Source organism: Salmo salar, chromosome 11 (genome assembly GCF_965601325.2).
Source record: "Salmo salar chromosome 11, fSalSal1, whole genome shotgun sequence".
In the NCBI taxonomy this organism is placed as follows: domain Eukaryota; kingdom Metazoa; phylum Chordata; class Actinopteri; order Salmoniformes; family Salmonidae; genus Salmo; species Salmo salar.
The window spans coordinates 81,003,398-81,021,096 of record NC_138301.1 but is presented as its reverse complement, the minus strand read 5'-3'; the positions used below and the strand labels follow the sequence as shown (position 1 = coordinate 81,021,096).

At 39.1% G+C, this 17,699-nt stretch overlaps 1 protein-coding gene across 8 annotated transcripts in view; it reads right to left on the bottom strand.

The window, feature by feature from the left end:
• Window positions 1–730: 730 nt before the first annotated feature.
• fcho2 (FCH and mu domain containing endocytic adaptor 2) overlaps window positions 731–17,699 on the bottom strand; it is a 102,129-nt gene continuing 85,160 nt past the window's right edge. For all 8 annotated transcript variants that reach the window (XM_014128062.3, XM_082958081.1, XM_082958080.1 and 5 more), the window contains 5 exons: window positions 14,256–14,411; window positions 13,238–13,370; window positions 12,700–12,899; window positions 4,663–4,892; window positions 731–4,346 (listed from right to left, as the gene is read on the bottom strand). In XM_014128062.3, the coding sequence (XP_013983537.3) occupies window positions 4,324–4,346; window positions 4,663–4,892; window positions 12,700–12,899; window positions 13,238–13,370; window positions 14,256–14,411 (742 nt within the window). In that variant the 3' untranslated portion in view covers window positions 731–4,323. The remainder of the gene's footprint in view (window positions 4,347–4,662; window positions 4,893–12,699; window positions 12,900–13,237; window positions 13,371–14,255; window positions 14,412–17,699) is intronic.

The window sequence follows — 17,699 nt, the reverse complement described above, 5'->3', positions numbered from 1 at the left end:
AAGTGTACCAGTGAATTTATTGGATGTGTTTGCTAGTGTCTGAAGGCCAACTCAGCCTGCCTGAAGAAAAAGAAACACGGCCAGGACCGTTCATATGAGCAGTGAGTATAGAAAGGCTATCAGGTTATATTTATTCCACTTCAAGTCCTTTCCCCTTATACTAAAATCCCAAAACTCTGAGAATATTGTCATCCTAACAGCAACCGGTCATTTGTTGACTTAAAAACTCTAAAGTCATTGTGGGGCTGAATGAAGCCAGGACAGGAGAAGAGAGGCAAAGGCCAGTCAGTTGGACATAATAAGGTCTCTGGAAGGTCAGTGAGAAAATTGCTCCAAATGCTGCTGTAATACTGCTGTAATAGGGTTCATACTAACAAGGTCTCATCATCCTCTGTTTTTCATTCAGAGCCTGGGCTTGTTGAGATCCCCAAACACAAATCAGACCTAAACCGAGGCTCTATCTCAACCCAGAAATCAACCGTCATCTCTTAAAAAGCAATATTATGCAAGTGTGTCTCTTACAGATTGTTCTTGCACATAGTGACCTAGTTATGAATCTACCTTTAGTTGACAGGGTTCATGTGTGATTTTTTTTTTACCTTGATAGTGATCTCTGAATGATCTCCCCTTGACAATAGCCTTATAATGCATCATCAGGAATTTAGGATATACATTTAGAATCTAGATGATTCACATAGGTGCACAGGAAGAAAAACAAAAACAAGAGACACCATTTTAAGTAGTCATTTTTATATACACATGTATATATTCATATATTACACATTTAATACAGGCATATTGAGATCGATCATGAAGAGAACAGAAAAAAAAGTGGCTGAGATATTTGTAAAAATGTACATTTCATGAGAAATCATATACACACACAATTTTGCTTTTTTAACTCTCCTTTTGACAGACATACATACATATAAAGAATTCCCATAATGACAAGCTCCCCCCCCAAAAAAAATCACAGGGTGTTATGTAGAGACAGCAAGAACCAGCTTGCTAAATATACGTTGCATATATATTCCCGTTTCTGTGTGGGGTTTCTCTGATCGGAGGGGTGAATCAAGAGTAGCCTGTGCTGTTTAAAGGAGAACTCCACAAAAACATGTTGTTCCACTCTAAACGTTCCTCACCTGCTACATTTGTTTTGCATGATAATGCTTTAGTTTAGTTAAACTCCATTCAGATAACCTCACATCATTTGGTTGGGACAGTATGGTGTCATATAGTGTTCTTGAAGAGATTTAAATAAATGTTGGTTTTTTTGTGTATTATTTTACCCATCATACAACTAAACTAAGTATCTGCCTCTACAATGCTACTGAAGGTTGCAAATCTCATCTTTAAAAAACATTGTACACACAATTTAAACATTTCCAATAAAAACAGTGGTGATTCAGATTAATCCATGCCCTTACAAAACGAAATCTTGACCGAATCGTACTGTGTACAAAACAAATAATATTTTAAACATCAACATTGTTAAACAATAATTACTTCTTTCTCATAGTTATTAAATTCTGTGGCCACATGGTCTAAGTATTTTGTTGTTATACTGAACAGTTTTATTTGAGGATAGGTTGGATACAGAGATACATAGAGATAGATAGAGAGGAGTCTAGATGGATATATATGGAGATGAGTCCTCTAACTATCTCTATGAGCGGATCACATATTAACTAGTAAGCGATGCGATGTGACGAAAGGCACCTTTTTATACAAGTAAGAGAAAGGCTTGGATTAACCAGATCTACTCAGAGTGCCTCTGAAATGGCACACTATTCCATAGTGCACTACTATTAAACAAAATAATTGAACTATATACTGTGGGGCATAGGCTGTCATTTCAGAAGCAGCAAGAACGTTAACAGTATCAAACCCTAACTGTTCCAAAGACCAGGTGTCTACAAGGATACGGTGGTCAGATGGCCACATACAGGATGGACAGTAACAGTACAAATCTAGTATTGAAGTAACCTACAATGCCTAGAGGGGCCTTTAGAAAATAGTCCACAATCACAATGTTGCTGATGTGCCCATTATCAATGTTTGTAATGACAATACAGTACTGATCATTTACCTATACCTATGTCAAAACAATGGTTTGGGGTAGGAGGCATTGGATGAAAAAGGCATACAAAAACATGTTTGTGATATTGATAGAACTAACTGCTACATAACGTGTATGCATATCCCTCCATCTAGGAGATGTAACCCATCTAGATACTGGTCCTCCATTGTTATATAAGGCAAGAATGAATCCCTCAGTATGACATCGAGTCAGCACCAAGAACCTTTGTCTGTCTCTCTCCTCACAGGCAAACATGGCAGTTACAGTATGTAACCTATCCCATCTGGATAGAATTGTATTACCGTTATCAACAGATGTCAAGGTATATTTTCTTAAGGCATTTCTAGAATTGATTTGGCCTGATTTTGATTAAGAAGCTAGGTCAGTAGGCTGTCCAGTGCTCTTAAATAGACAGAAGGCTTTTTGGGAACAAAGATCTCTCTCTGATCGAAGAGAGAAAAATACCCAAGATTGAAAAGACTTTCAAAGGTGACATGGTAGCAAAGAGAGAACTGAGACAGTGAGTCCACTGGATCAGTGGTTTCTGGAAGACAGATGCCTTTGGGTTTGACTGGTGTAGAAACTAGAGGCATTTTCCTTTCAATGTCCGAAAACAGTACTATTATAAAACAACAACTGGCACAAGATTAGTGCTTTCTTTTTTGTTAGCAGTGTTTTTTAACATACAAAAAGGGCAGAAAGAAACGATAGGCACGTTTCTCCATGAATTTATCCACAGTAAAGAAGAGGCACTGAGGTCAGTTAAGTATGAGTTGCACCTGTCACTCGGCCGTGTCATTGCCATTGTTATCAATGTTCTAGACGTCACAGCCATATTGATACCCAAAAGTAGAACGTGGGCTAATGACTGTTTTGTCTAAATTACACTATAGTGGCATGGAAATACGATGACATTGCTAAAGTAGGCAAATATTTAGTAAGAAACAACTTTGCCATCATTATCATGTTGTCAAATGTACTTCATGCAGATGGAAATGTTGTCATTACCTAGCACAGTTCGTCAAAAATAGCTAGCAATGCTAAAGTTAGCTATCCGGTGAATTCCACTCAATCTTAGCTAGCTAGCAAACATTATACTGCATCTAAAGTTAATATAGCAACATCAAAATGATGACAAAAGGTTTTCCTACGAATTATTTGCCTTCTTTAGTAATATAATTATATTTCCAAGCCACTGCAATGCACTTTTGATTAAAAATTAATCATCACAAATTGACAATGCATTGAGTGGAATGATCAGTCGGGCATCAGTCCTAAAACCAATGTTCAAAACAATATTGTGACGAAACGTGCAGCCCACAAATTGTTTTTTTCCTTTGAACAAAAACACTTAAAAAGTACTTTGTATGGTTGTCTGAAGCAACATACAACCAATTAAGCTTGTGCCATGACAGTTTTAGAGAAGCTGTTTAGTTTAAGACAGCTTCTACTTCAATTTCTTCATTGCACACAATCAGAATAGAAAAAAAGACAAATCTGTAAAAAGAAATCGAGTTAAGTCTTGCAAAGTACAATCAATACTCAGCGACCGTATTTTGACTGGAGAAGAGAAGGAGAGGGGGGTGAGGGAAGAAACTATGGCCTTTCCACTCCTCTTCTCACATCTTCTCTTCTCACCGTTTTACACAAAATCTTTGTTACTCAAGAGCTTCAGTGGAACACAGAACATTTACAAAGGAGAGAAAATAAAATGTCCGGAAAGATTGTTAGTGCAGAATTTTTTTCCCAATTTTTTTTGTGGATATATATATATATATATATATATATATATATATATATATATATATATATATATATATATATATATATATATATATAAAAGCCATACATTGTCACCTATACGTAACAAAACACTACGATTCTGACTTTATAAAAGTCTGAATTAAATCAGAAAGCATTACACTTCTCAATATCTATACCTTTACATTTCCTGACAGCTCAACGTTTATTTGTATTTTTTTTAAAACAGTGTTCAATACTCAGTGCTGCTTTACTGCAGTAAGAAGCTCTCTTCTCTCTTCCCGGGACAGACAGGTACATTGGGACATAATATTAAGACTGTTTCCAAAATGTCTGGATGTGTCACAAAAACCCATTGTATTCGCTGCACCTCTCCCCTCTAACCCTCCCTTTCCATAAATATGAGAGAAATGACTACAATATTAAAAATAAAAGCTTTCAATAGAGCCGTTGTGCTTGGGGATCCAGGCCGGTGTGCCTACTCAACAGTCTGCCATGTAACGACCTAGGAGAATAAGGAACACAGACATTAGACCCCAGTATAGACCACATCATTCACATTTGACTAACCAAAAGGGCGTGTCTTCACCTCAAGTCACAACAGATACATTAAAACAATAAATTGGTGACAAGTTAGTAGTTATTACCTGTAGCTATTCACTTATAGCTAGGTAAGAATAGATTATGTGGTGAGTAGGAAAGAAAGAATCTACCATACATGATATATGCTCCTTTGCTTTATTCCTGCACCCATATGTTTTGGCTGCAGAAGCCTTTATCAGGTGTCAGATTGTGTGTCTAGATCTTGGTCCTATACGTACCTGTGGCAAACCTCTTCTTGTTGAGGGACAGTCTGTACCCGGCTCCCAACAGCTCCATGTCCACCCCTGACAGCGTGCTCCCCTCGCTCATAAACTGCACAGCCAGGGTGGATGGGGTGGACGGGCCGTCCGACAGCTCAAACTTAGCCCTCAGAGACCCCGAGCCTTCATTATCTGACTTCTCTGAGATATCACTCAGCTTCCATAGAGACTTATTCAGCTCTGAGTTCCTGGTGGAAAGAGATGAAAGAAGACATGTGAACATGTATCTTACACAAGTAGTTGCACTTCCACTCTACCATAGAGACATGACAAACACAGATACACTATTCAGTGTTTCCCCTAAATTCATTCATTTTAAATCGTTGCCACCACTGAAAAAAAAGGTAAATTGTGAGTCTCATAGCAAAGGGTCTGAGAATACTTATGTAAATAAAGTATTTCTGTTTATTATTTCAAAGATTTTGAAAAAAATTCTACAAACCTGTTTTTGCTTTGTCATTATGGGGTATTGTGTATAGATTGATGACGGAAAAAAAATATTTTATACATTTCAGAATAAGGCGGTAACGTAACAAAATGTGGAAGAAATAAAGGGGTCTGAATACTTTCAGAATGCAATGTATATATAAAGTATATATAGAATTCAAATGTTTTTCTGCACAGATGGGCTTTTAAAATCAGAGTGAAAAGTGGCAAAGTTACATATCTTCAGATTTTCATCAGATGGTCCGAGAAACCGCCAAGGTAACTAGCTAGCTAGCGTGTAATCCTGGAAGTGTAGCCAATAGACACATGTAATAATTGTTAGCTAAGATGCAGTAATGTTAAGCTAGCTAAATTCTTTGGGGGTTAATATAGAATTGGCTGGTGATGTCATTGAGTTCAAGAAATACAATTAAAACAGTCCTCGATTTTCAAATGTGGTAAGAAAAATGAATTTCAAAGTAAGAGAACATAATTAAATGTTCATGCATTTTGGAGTAGGAATGTCCTTTTAAAAAAAAGTGTTAAAAATGACCTCACAGTCATTCAGGAAGACCCCACTCTAGCCACTACCTCTGCCCCCAATCCTAGAGGAAACACTCCTGTTACTACAGATATACAACAACAAAAACACACATGTAATGCTAGCGATAAGTACAATACAACATTAACCATGCTCACAGCTGATGCCAGTGCTGTGCTGTCTTGACTGTTGTGGTCTGTTTTTGTAATGGAAAATCAATTTATCAATATGAGTCAGTCAATTCGAATCAATCAAGCAAGCAATATATCAAAGCATCAGTAACTGGCAGGTGGCAGCGTGGTAGGAACAGCTTGTCCCATGAATTAAATCACAGAAATTGAGGATTAGCTGATAACTATGAAACAAACATTCTGGATAATATAGAGAATCTGGAACTACTTATTAATCAGCATTTTGATATGCTCGAAAAAGAAGCGAACAAGAGAAGACCTTTAATCGAGTTCTGCGAGCAAAACTGAAGAGAAGCCGTCTAAAATTACAAATGTAACATTGGAGGGGGACGTTTTTATAACTAATGTCTCCAGAAGATAGAGCATTGCTTACAAGTATGAGCAAGCAGTTAAAAAAACAGGATCTATTGCCTGGGCTACTGCGGGAGGTTTAGGCCTTAAAAACAGGATCTATTGCCTTGGCTACTGCGGGAGGTTTAGGCCTTAAAAACAGGATCTATTGCCTGGGCTACTGCGGGAGGTTTAGGCCTTAAAAACAGGATCTATTGCCTGGGCTACTGCGGGAGGTATATATATATATATATATATTTTTTTACTGCTCCTCTTTAATTACTTTTATCTCTTATCCGTATTTTTTTAAACTGCACTGTCGGTTAAGGGGCTCGTAAGTAAGCATTTCACTGTAAGTTCTACACCTGCTGTATTCGGCGCATGTGACTAATAACATTTGATTTGATTCATTTGTTTTTTTTACATGAACGACTTATTTGTTTTTTTTTTCATGCAGTATGGAACCGTGGACTATATGTGGACTTAAAATAAGGTTGGACTTATGATAATGCAGAATGGGTATGATGAACTTATCCTTTTTCTATTTAGGCAATATGGAACTTTGGACGTAATATCAGGTTCTGATTCAGGGGAAGGCGAAGTTGGGTAAGGCTGATCTTTTTTTCTGTATGATTGTTTATTTATTTAATTCGAAGATTGAACATTAGAAATACCAAGGTTGTTTTTTTAGTTTAATATGATAGCCTAATTGTAGAGGTCGGGTATATTATGACTTAAAAGCTGTTATATAGTTCGGCCCTTGTTCGCCGATGTGAATCGGAACGATTCGCTTTTAAGATAAAACTTAATAAATATTAATAGATTTATTATAAGGCAAAATTATTATATAACTAAAAACGGTTCTCCATTGGAATAGGCCTATACGATCCTAAAATAATTGGTGTTGTTACCCTTTTACATTTAAAATATAAATCTCAATATAAAAAATGTAAAGGATGATTATTGTTCCGATACACACCGGCAAATGGAGTAGGTATTGTCAACAGGGTTGTTGTCTCTATAAGTGTGTGGCGGGCTGGTTAAGACGGATAAACTGATTGAAGTTAACGGTAGAACTAACACAATCACTGGCTTATGGAAGCACTTCTCTAAGCGAGAGAAAGGTATATTATATTTCTATATAAGCTATTTATGCTATATTTTATATTACTGATCCTAATGATATAGGCCTATGTGTAAAACAGCCGAGATGATAGAGCAACGACCCTGGAATAAAAACTAAATGTGTATCGGTGGAGAGAAGGTTGGTTTTACAGGTTTACTCGCTATGGATTGTCAGTAATGCATGTATTCTTGGCTATCGTGCCATGGCTGTGTCAGAGTCGATCGTAAGTTAAACTTGGGTATTCCTTTATGGGCAGTGTGATGCCTAAGACACATTTTTTACTTGTAGTCATTAGCGGCCGTTAGAATCTATGTTCCTTTTTCCTTCCTCCTTTTTTTGTCGGAATACAACAGGCTATATGAGGACTACATGAAATGTCTTGCATGTAATGGACATTAAAAAAAAAGGACTGGTCTTGCGACACATGTAGGTTGTTTTCTCTTCATTTTTTCAAAAATTTTCGAACAATTTAATCCAATGAACTGAGCAGGCTGGGCTGACATGCTTATAGCCTTGCTAGGACTTTCAAAATATGAGCATGCATTTATAAAATTGTGCTGTTATTATTTCTATTAATATGATCTATTATTGGTAAAAATGTTATTTGGTTAGTTCCCTTAAGCACCCTCATAGTTATTTATGTTATCATGGGACTGCCCCATATTTTGGTTGAACAGACCTAGATATGGGGGGGAGGTTTTAGTGGGTGGAATATTAGGACAATTGGAGGTTTACAAAGTTGCAAATTATTATGGTACTATCATCATGGTGCTTTTTAATGGTAAGTTTACAAACATTGGTTGTGGTAAGTATAATTGAAACTTGGGTATCATTATGGTAAGTGCGGAAATAAGTATAGCAGATCATAAAAAAAGATATACATTTTTACATGGCTAAAAGATAAATAATATAATATCTATTGTTTACAGGAAACTCATTCTACAAATATAGATGAGGTTGGGTGGAAAAAGGACTGGGAGGGAGAAATAGATTTTTGTCATGGGCAAAGAAACTCAAAAGGGGTGATTATACTAATTGATACAAATTTTGATCAGATGGCACAAACAGATCTGCAAGGAAGATGGATTATTTTAAATATGCTATTGGACCAAAAACAGATCTGGCTAATTAATCTATATGGGCCAAATAATGATGACCCACACTTCTTCGAAAATATATATCATAATTTATTGAGCTCACAAGCAACAAAATAATCTATTATTATGGTGGGCGATTATAACACGGTTTTAAGTACCTCGATGGATCGTAAAGGAAATCATTCTACAAACTATCACCCTCAAGCACTTAAGGAGATCACAAAGATCATGGATACATTAGAACTAGTGGATATATGGAGGTTGAAAAACCCTGACCTAGTGTGATATACATGGAGGCGGCTAAATCAAGCTAGCCGTCTTGATTACTTCCTAGTCTCATTCTTCCTGACATCAAAAGTTTAAAAAAAGTATTAATAGGAGACCGAATGCGATCGGACCACCATCTAATTGGCCTCCATATAACTCTTACTGAATTTCCACTGGGATATTGGACATTTTAATCAAAGCCTATTGGATGAATTTGTTCTTAACTAAGACAAAATAATTTATCATTTACTTTTTTTTTGCACAACATAGGTACAGCATATCCCCTTATTGTATGGGACACTTTCAAATGTACTTTTAGAGGCCATCCAATAGAATACTCAGCATTAAAACAAAAGCAGTTTAGGTCAAAAGAGATTAGACTAATAAAGGAAATAGAGGAAGTAACATCGCAGAACTGTACTATAGAGGCACAAAATAGGAAAAACAAAAATAAATGGAGGTACTTATTCAAGAACAATCAAGTGTAATATATTACAAAATAAAGTTAATTGGATGGAAAATGGTTAAAAATACACAAAAATAATTTACAGAAACTTGTTACAAATGGAGTTATCCATGATTCACCAAATTATATTTTGAAAGAGGAAGCAAAATATTTTAAGCATATGTTTTATTTTCAGTCTCTTCCATTTCCACTGAATGATGTAAGGATTTCTTTCCTAATAATAATCATCATCATGTAAAATTAACACATTTACAGAAAGACCTGTGTGAAGGCCAACTTACAGAAGAATAACGTTTTGATGCAATTAAATCTTTTCAGTCTGGAAAAACACCAGGGCTTGACAGTATACCAGTAGAGGTATATCAAACCTTTTTTGTGCACTCAAAGATCCATTATTAGCCTGTTTCAATTACTCTTATACAAATGGTAGACTTTCAGGTACTCAACAAGAAGGTCTGATTTCATTACTACTAAAGCAGTATCCAGATGGTAAGTATAAAGATCCAGTCCATTTAAAAAACTGAAGGCCTTTAACACTTCAATGTTGTGATGAAAAAAATCACAACATTGTAAAATAGTAAATAATGGTTACTTCTCGGAAAGTATTGAGCTTTTAAGAGGAGTAAAACAAGGCTGTCCGTTGTCTCCATATCTATTTATTATGGCCATTGAAATGCCAACTATTAAAATTAGATCCAACAAGAACATCAAGGGGTTAGACATCCTGGGGATAAAAACAAGTGTCAATGTATGCTGATGAGTTTTTTCTTAAGTCTGCAATCTGGATCTCTGCACAGTCTCATTGAAGATCTTGATCACTTTTCTAGCCTCTCTGGATTAAAACCTAATTATGACAAGTGTACCATATTACGTATTGGATTGTAAAAAAATACAGTGTTTACACTACCTTGTAGTTTACCAATAATCTTCACTCATGCATAAGTTATACTTAAACCCAAAATGCTTCTCCAGTAGATTATTAAGAAAGGCTCATCCTTTGTTCAAAAATGGCCTTTTTGCCTTTATACAACTTCTAATTTCCGACTAATTGAACATTTAATTTTGTTTAAAGTATCTCCCTTTTAAACAAGCCATACAAAGCTGGTTACAATTTCAGTTTTATCCTCCATAAAAGATAGAACAAATATTACAACAAATGTTATGGTTAAACTCAAATGTACTGATTAATAATTTTTTTAATTATATTTATTCATGATATTATGAATAGAAATGGAGGAGTTATGTCATATGCAGTTATCGAAAATATATGGGAATATCTGCTCAATCCAAACTTGCAACCAACTGATTGCAGCACTACCAATAAATGGGAAGAGACTTTCAATGTACCAATTCCATGGCATATGGTTTATGAACTGGTACAAAAAACTACACTTGATTCAACAGAGTTTTTAAATTTAAATAATTAAAATCAGCAAAAAAAGAAACGTCCTCTCACTGTCAACTGCGTTTATTTGCAGCAAACTTAACATGTGTAAATATTTGTATGAACATAACAAGATTCAACAACTGAGACATAAACTGAACATGTTCCACAGACATGTGACTAACAGAAATGGAATAATGTGTCCCTGAACAAAGGGGGTGTCAAAATCAAAAGTAACAGTCAGTATCTGGTGTGGCCACCAGCTGCATTAAGTACTGCAGTGCATCTCCTCCTCATGAACTGCATTTGCTAGTTCTTGCTGTGAGATGTTACCCCACTCTTCCACCAAGGCACCTGCAAGTTCCCAGACATTTCTGGGGGGAACGACCCTAGCCCTCACCCTCCGATTCAACAGGTCCCAGACGTGCTCAATGGGATTGAGATGCGGGCTCTTTTCTGGCCATGGCAGAACACTGACATTCCTGTCTTGCAGGAAATCTCGCACAGAACGAGCAGTATGGCTGGTGGCATTGTCATGGAGGGTCATGTCAGGATGAGCCTGCAGGAAGGGTACCATGAGGGAGGAGGATGTCTTCCCTGTAACGCACAGCGTTGAGATTGCCTGCAATGACGACAAGCTCAGTCCGATGATGCTGTGACACACCGCCTCAGACCATGACAGACCCTCCACCTCCAAATCGATCCCACTCGAGTACAAGCCTCGGTGTAATGCTCATTCCTTCGACGATAAACACGAATCTGACCATCACCCCTGGTGAGACAAAATCGCGACTTGACAGTGAAGGGCACTTTTTGCCAGTCCGGTCCAGTGACGGTGGGTTTGTGCCCATATGCGACGTTGTTGCCGGTGATGTCTGGTGATGACCTGCCTTACAACAGGCCTACAAGCCCTCAGTCCAGCCTCTCTCAGCCTATTGCGGACAGTCTGAGCACTGATGGAGGTATTGTGCGTTCCTGGTGTAAGTCGGGCAGGTGTTGTTGCCATCCTGTACCTGTCCCGCAGGTGTGATGTGCGGATGTACCGATCCTGTGCAGGTGTTGTTACACGTGGTCTGCCACTGCGAGGACGACCAGCTGTCTGTCTTGTCTCCCTGTCTTAGGCGTCTCACAGTACATTGCAATTTATTGCCCTGGCTACATCTGCAATCCTTATGCCTCCTTGCAGCATGCCTAAGGCACGTTCACGCAGATGAGCAGGGACCCTGGGCATCTTTCTTTTGGTGTTTTTCAGAGTCAGTAGAAAGGCCTCTTTAGTGTCCTAAGTTTTCATAACTGTGACCTTAATTTCCTACCGTCTGTAAGCTGTTAATGTCTTAACGACTGTTCCACAGGTGCATGTTCATTAACTGTTTATGGTTCATTGAACAAACATGCGAAACAGTGTTTAAACCCTTCACAATGAAGATCTGTGAAGTTATTTGTATTCTTACGAATTATCTTTCAAAGACAGGTTCCTGAAAAAGCGACGTTTATTTTTTTTTGCTGAGTTTATAAAATTCTTGCCACCAACAGATTGCTATATATATGGGGCATACAACTATCTCAGCTCTGTAGATTTTGCTACAAAGAGACAGAATCAATAGATAATTTATTCTGGTATTGCCCCTATGTAGCTTGTTTCTGATCACAGGTTCAGGAATTGTTAAAAAAATAAATAAAATCACAACATGCACTTAAAATTAACTTTACAAATAGCATTGTTGGGCGATTTGGAAAGCCATTGTCAGTCAATAAATAATATTCATAGGAAAGGTTTTCAACTTTAGCTCAAAATCTGTGGATACTATACGATTAGAATTTTTTTTAACCTATGTAAAACTTCATAGCACAATGAAAAATATACGGCACATGGAAACCAAACGAGGGCGGTCTATGGTGATAGGCTGAGAGTGGCTGAGGGTTGGGATTAAAGAGTTTATGTTTGGTATTGTATTATTGTTATGTGACTGCTTTAAATATAAAAGTAAAATTTGTATGTAAAATGTGTATACTAAATTTGTATGTAAAATGTATGTATATGTAGCAAAAATAGCTGTAAAAAAACTAAAAGATATTTGTCCTCTGAAGAGGTGGAGGGGTTAATAAAAAAAAAAGATATCAACTAAATAGTACTGCTGTCCACATGTTCTCTGGTCGTTTCGCTCACCAGACAGCATTGGGCAGGGACTGCATGTTGATGACCTCTCCGTCTACGGGCACTAGGACCTGTACGTTGGAAAGAGGGCCGGGGCAGAGCATGGACTCTGGGTTGTAACGGTAGTCCAGCCTCAGGTCAGTGGTGGTGGGGGTACACTTCCAGTACACTGCCAGGTTCAGAGGGGTGGACTGGATCCCATTAGAGGACACCTAGACAGAGGGACAGGTCAGAGGTCAAGTCAGTGGTAGCGGAGGTGCACTTCCAGTACACTGCCAGGTTCAGAGGGAGGTCGACTGGATCCCATTCGAGGACACCTGCACACCCAGTGATACAGCATAAGGTCAGAAGGAAAACAGCAAATATCATATTATTGGAGAGATGCCAAAACAATTAATACACTAACAATATGTGAAATAAATACATTTACAAACACAAATTGGATGGTAATAAACGTTTCATTTTGAGTATAACTTATTTTACTTCTGGAGTATATACTGTAGTATATACAATATACTAAAGTGAGTATTTAGTTTAGTCTGGGACTAACCTGGTATTTGAGGATGTCCACATTGTAGTAGGATGCAGCAGGGTTCTGCTCTGATGCTTTCCTGAGGTAGGATGTGAGAGCTTGCATGTTGAACCAAAAGTCCTTGGTATTAGTGTCACTTTGCGAGGGATCACTGGATAACACACACACACACACACACACACACACACACACACACACACACACACACACACACACACACACACACACAAAATGATCAGAGACTCAAATATTCATTGCTCTGTGTGTGTGCATGCGCACTTGCACAGAGCTCCAATAGCTTGGAAACCCTTTTATTGCCCCCCAGCTATTAAAAAATGAATTCCGTTTGATTCAATTAGTCCAACCATGTGGACTCAGAGTTACCCAGAGGAAGCAGACCGAGAAGGACAGAAAGAAAACAGGGAAGAAAAGATCCTCTTTTCCTTTGGGGGAAGAAAGGAATCCACTCTTCAAAGAGACTCTCAGGTGGCTGTCTGTTTTCCACTGATGATTCACTGCTAATAAGTTGGCTAGGGCTAGACACATGGTGGCTATGCTGGAGAAAACACAACATGAAGCTTCAATTTAGAGGTGATATTGTAGCTTGTTGAGAGTTGACGCAACACTCCTCTAGACATGGCCTGTGGAGAACCTGATGTCTGAAGAGGAATGGTGGAAAATAGTTCGCTGCCAGGATAATGATAGGTTTATGACCGATGCTAATAGAATTTCCCCTCAATGACGCAAGCTAGGTTTTCCCTCATCACCCCACAACCCCTATTCCCTCCCTCTCTACGGGCTGCCACCCTGATATGCTTCAGTCTTGTCCACTGGTGTTCAACCAGTGTTACAGCCTTTCATTGGGTCCATACGCGCACACACCTGTATTGGAATCTGGTCTTTACTGATATAGCTGAATGATTCTCTTTGGTCCTGTATGCCTGATCAGGTTCATTAAAACGTTGTATGAATGTTTATGTTAACGTTTTATTCACAGTTGATATGGTTATCAGAATGTTGGAATTTCTCCACTCACCTGAACAGTAGTGTCTGGTTGGGGAGGATCTGCTCCAGTTTGGAAGTGCTCTTCAGTTTGAAGGTGAGCACGGCAGGGGAAGGGTTACTGGTGAATACCTTGATGATACCCATGGGGAAGGACAGGGTCATGTCGCCAGTGATCTTTACTATGCACCTAGAGAGTGAAGGAGAGCAGCACGTAAAGGGTTAAACCTGTGATCTTCACCACACCTGAGGAGACGAGAAAAGCAGCAGAGAGAGCAGGTCCTACAGCTCACGCAAAGAGACAAATTGCCACCACACTGGATAGTTTTGTTCACGTGACATGCGGATGTTGCAGCACATCAGAGATTGTACTGCTGCGGATGCGCACAGAAAAGGAAACAGTATGTGGGACATGTCTATGCATGAACTCAAAGCATTTATTGCACTCATATTAACTTGGTCTGATAGGTTTGAGGTTTTTCCCAAGAGACCATGCCACGCAACCGCTTCAGAGAGATTATGAGACACCTGCATTTTGATGGCACGGATACCAACACGAGTGCAGATGGACCAAGATCACCACCGTCTCAGACACCTGGAAATGTTGTGTGACGAACTGCATTGCCAGGAGAGAATATAACTGTTGATGAGCAACTATTCCAAAACCAGATTTCGGTGCCATTTCACCCAATACATGGCCAACAAACTGGACACAAGTTTTGGTTGGCCGCCGATGTCGAAACCAAGTACTTGCTCAATGGCTTTCCATATCTGGGGAAAGATGAATGCAGGCCAGCGGGTGAGCGACTGTTTGAGCCTGTGGTTTTGAGACTCAGAGCGTTACATGGGCAAAGGCAGTGACAACGGACAACTTCTTCACATCAATTTCCCTGGCAGACAAGTTGATTGCAAAGAAGACTAGCCTGCTCGGAACCGTGAACAAACAGAGTAGGGAGCTGCCGCCCTCTGAGCAGAACATACCAGTGGAGCTGTACTCCATACCAGTGATGGAGAGTGACAACTGCCTGGTTATATTATCTTTCACTTCCTACATTGTCAAAAGAAGCTGAAACTTAACTGTATTACTTACGATAACTCTTACCAATCAAATCTACAAATAAAATTGATCAAATGTATTACTGTAATGTTTTAATTGTAGAGAACGAAAATATATGTTTTTCACTAGGACTTTAAGTTTACATACACTCAATTAGTATTTGGTAGCATTGCCTTTAAATTGTTTAACTTGGGTCAAACGTTTCAGGTAGCCTTCCACAAGCTTCCCACAATAAGTTGGGTGAATTTTGGCCCATTCCTCCGGACAGAGCTGGCGTAACTGAGTCAGGTTTGTAGGCCTCTGTCACGGTTGTTGTAAGAGACGGACCAAGGCGCAGCGTGTGTTGACTTCCACATATTTATTTAAAGTGAAACTTCTTCAACAAAACAAATAACAAGCAACAAAAACGTGACTACGTGGTGCAACAAGCACAAAACCAAACAATATCCCACCAACACAAGTGGGAGAAATGGCTACCTAAATATCCCCAATTAGAGGCAATGATTACCAGCTGTCTCTAATTGGGAACCATACAAAACACCAACATAGAAATATTGAACTAGAACACCCCCTAGTCATGCCCTGACCTACTACACCATAGAGAACCAAGGGCTCTCTATGGTCAGAGCGTGACAGCCTCCTTGCTCGCACATGCTTTTTCAGTTCTGCCCTCAAATTTTCTATAGGATTGAGGTCAGGGCTTTGTGATGTCCACTCCAATACCTTGACTTTGCTGTCCTTAAGCCATTTTGCCATAACTTTGGAAGTATGCTTGGGGTCATTGTCCATTTGGAAGACCCATTTGCAACCAAGCTTTAAGTTCCTGACTGATGTCTTGAGATGTTGCTTCAATATGTCCACATACTTTTCCATCCTCATGATGGCATCTATTTTGTGAAGTGCACCAGTCCCTCCTGCAGCAAAGCACCCCCACAACATGATGCTGCCACCCTCGTGTTTCACGGTTGGGATGGTGTTCTTCGGCTTGTAAGCGTCCCCCTTTTTCCTCCAAACATAATGATGGTCATTATGGCCAAACAGTTCTATTTTTGTTTCATCAGACCAGAGGACATTTCTCCAAAAAGTACAATCTTTGTCCCCATGTGCAGTTGCAAACCGAAGTCTGTTTTTTTTAATGGCGGTTTTGGAGCAGTGGCTTGTTCCTTGCTGAGTGGCCTTTCAGGTTATGTCGATATAGGACTCGTTTTTACTGTGGATATAGATACTTTTGTACCCGTTTCCTCCAGCATCTTCACAAGGTCCTTTGCTGTTGTTCTGGGATTGATTTGCCCTTTTCGAAACAAAGTACGTTCATCGCTAGGAGACAGAACGCATCTCCTTCCTGAGTGGTATGAGGGCTGCGTGGTCCCATGGTGTTTATACTTGCGTACTATTGTTTGTACAGATGAATGTGGTACCTTCAGGCGTTTGGAAATTGCTCCCAAGGATCAACCAGACTTGTGGAGGTCTACAATTGTTTTTCTGAGGTCTTGGCTGATTTCTTTTAATTTTCCCATGATGTCAAGCAAAGAGGTACTGAGTTTGAAGGTAGGCCTTGAAATACATCCACAGGTACACCTCCAATTGACTCAAATTATGTCAATTAGCCTATCATAAGCTTCTAAAGCCATGACATAATTTTCTGGAATTTTCCTTGCTGTTTAAAGCCACAGTCAACTTAGTGTATGTAAACTTCTGACCCACTGGAATTGTGATACAGTGAATTATAAGTGAAATAATCTGTCTGTAAACAATTGTTGGAAAAATGACTTGTGTCATGCACAAAGTAGATGTCCTAATCGACTTCTCAAAACTATAGTTTGTTAACAAGACATTTGTGGAGTGGTTGAAAAACCACTTCACAAATGGCTTTAACCAACCTAAGTGTATGTAAAATGTACATGTAGGTAGAGTTATTAAAGTGACTATCCATAGATGATAACAACAAAGAGTAGCAGCGGTGTAAAAGGGGGGGCAATGCAAATAGTCTGGGTAGCCATTTGATTAGGTGTTCAGGAGTCTTATGGCTAGGGGGTAGAAGCTGTTTAGAAGCCTCTTGGACCTAGACTTGGCGCTCCGGTACCGCTTACCATGCGGTAGCAGAGAGAACAGTCTATGACTAGGGTGGCTGGAGTCAATTTTTAGGGCCTTCCTCTGACACCGCCTGGTATAGAGGTCCTGGATGGCAGGAAGCTTGGCCCCGTTCGCACTACCCTCTGTAGTGCCTTGCGGTCAGAGGCCGAGCAGTTGCCATACCAGGCAGTGATGCAACCAGTCAGGATGCTCTCGATGGTGCAGCTGTAGAACCTTTTGAGGATCTGAGGACCCATGCCAAATCTTTTCAGTCTCCTGAGGGGGAATAGGATTTGTCGTGCACTCTTCACGACTGTCTTGGTGTGCTTGGACCATGTTAGTTTGTTG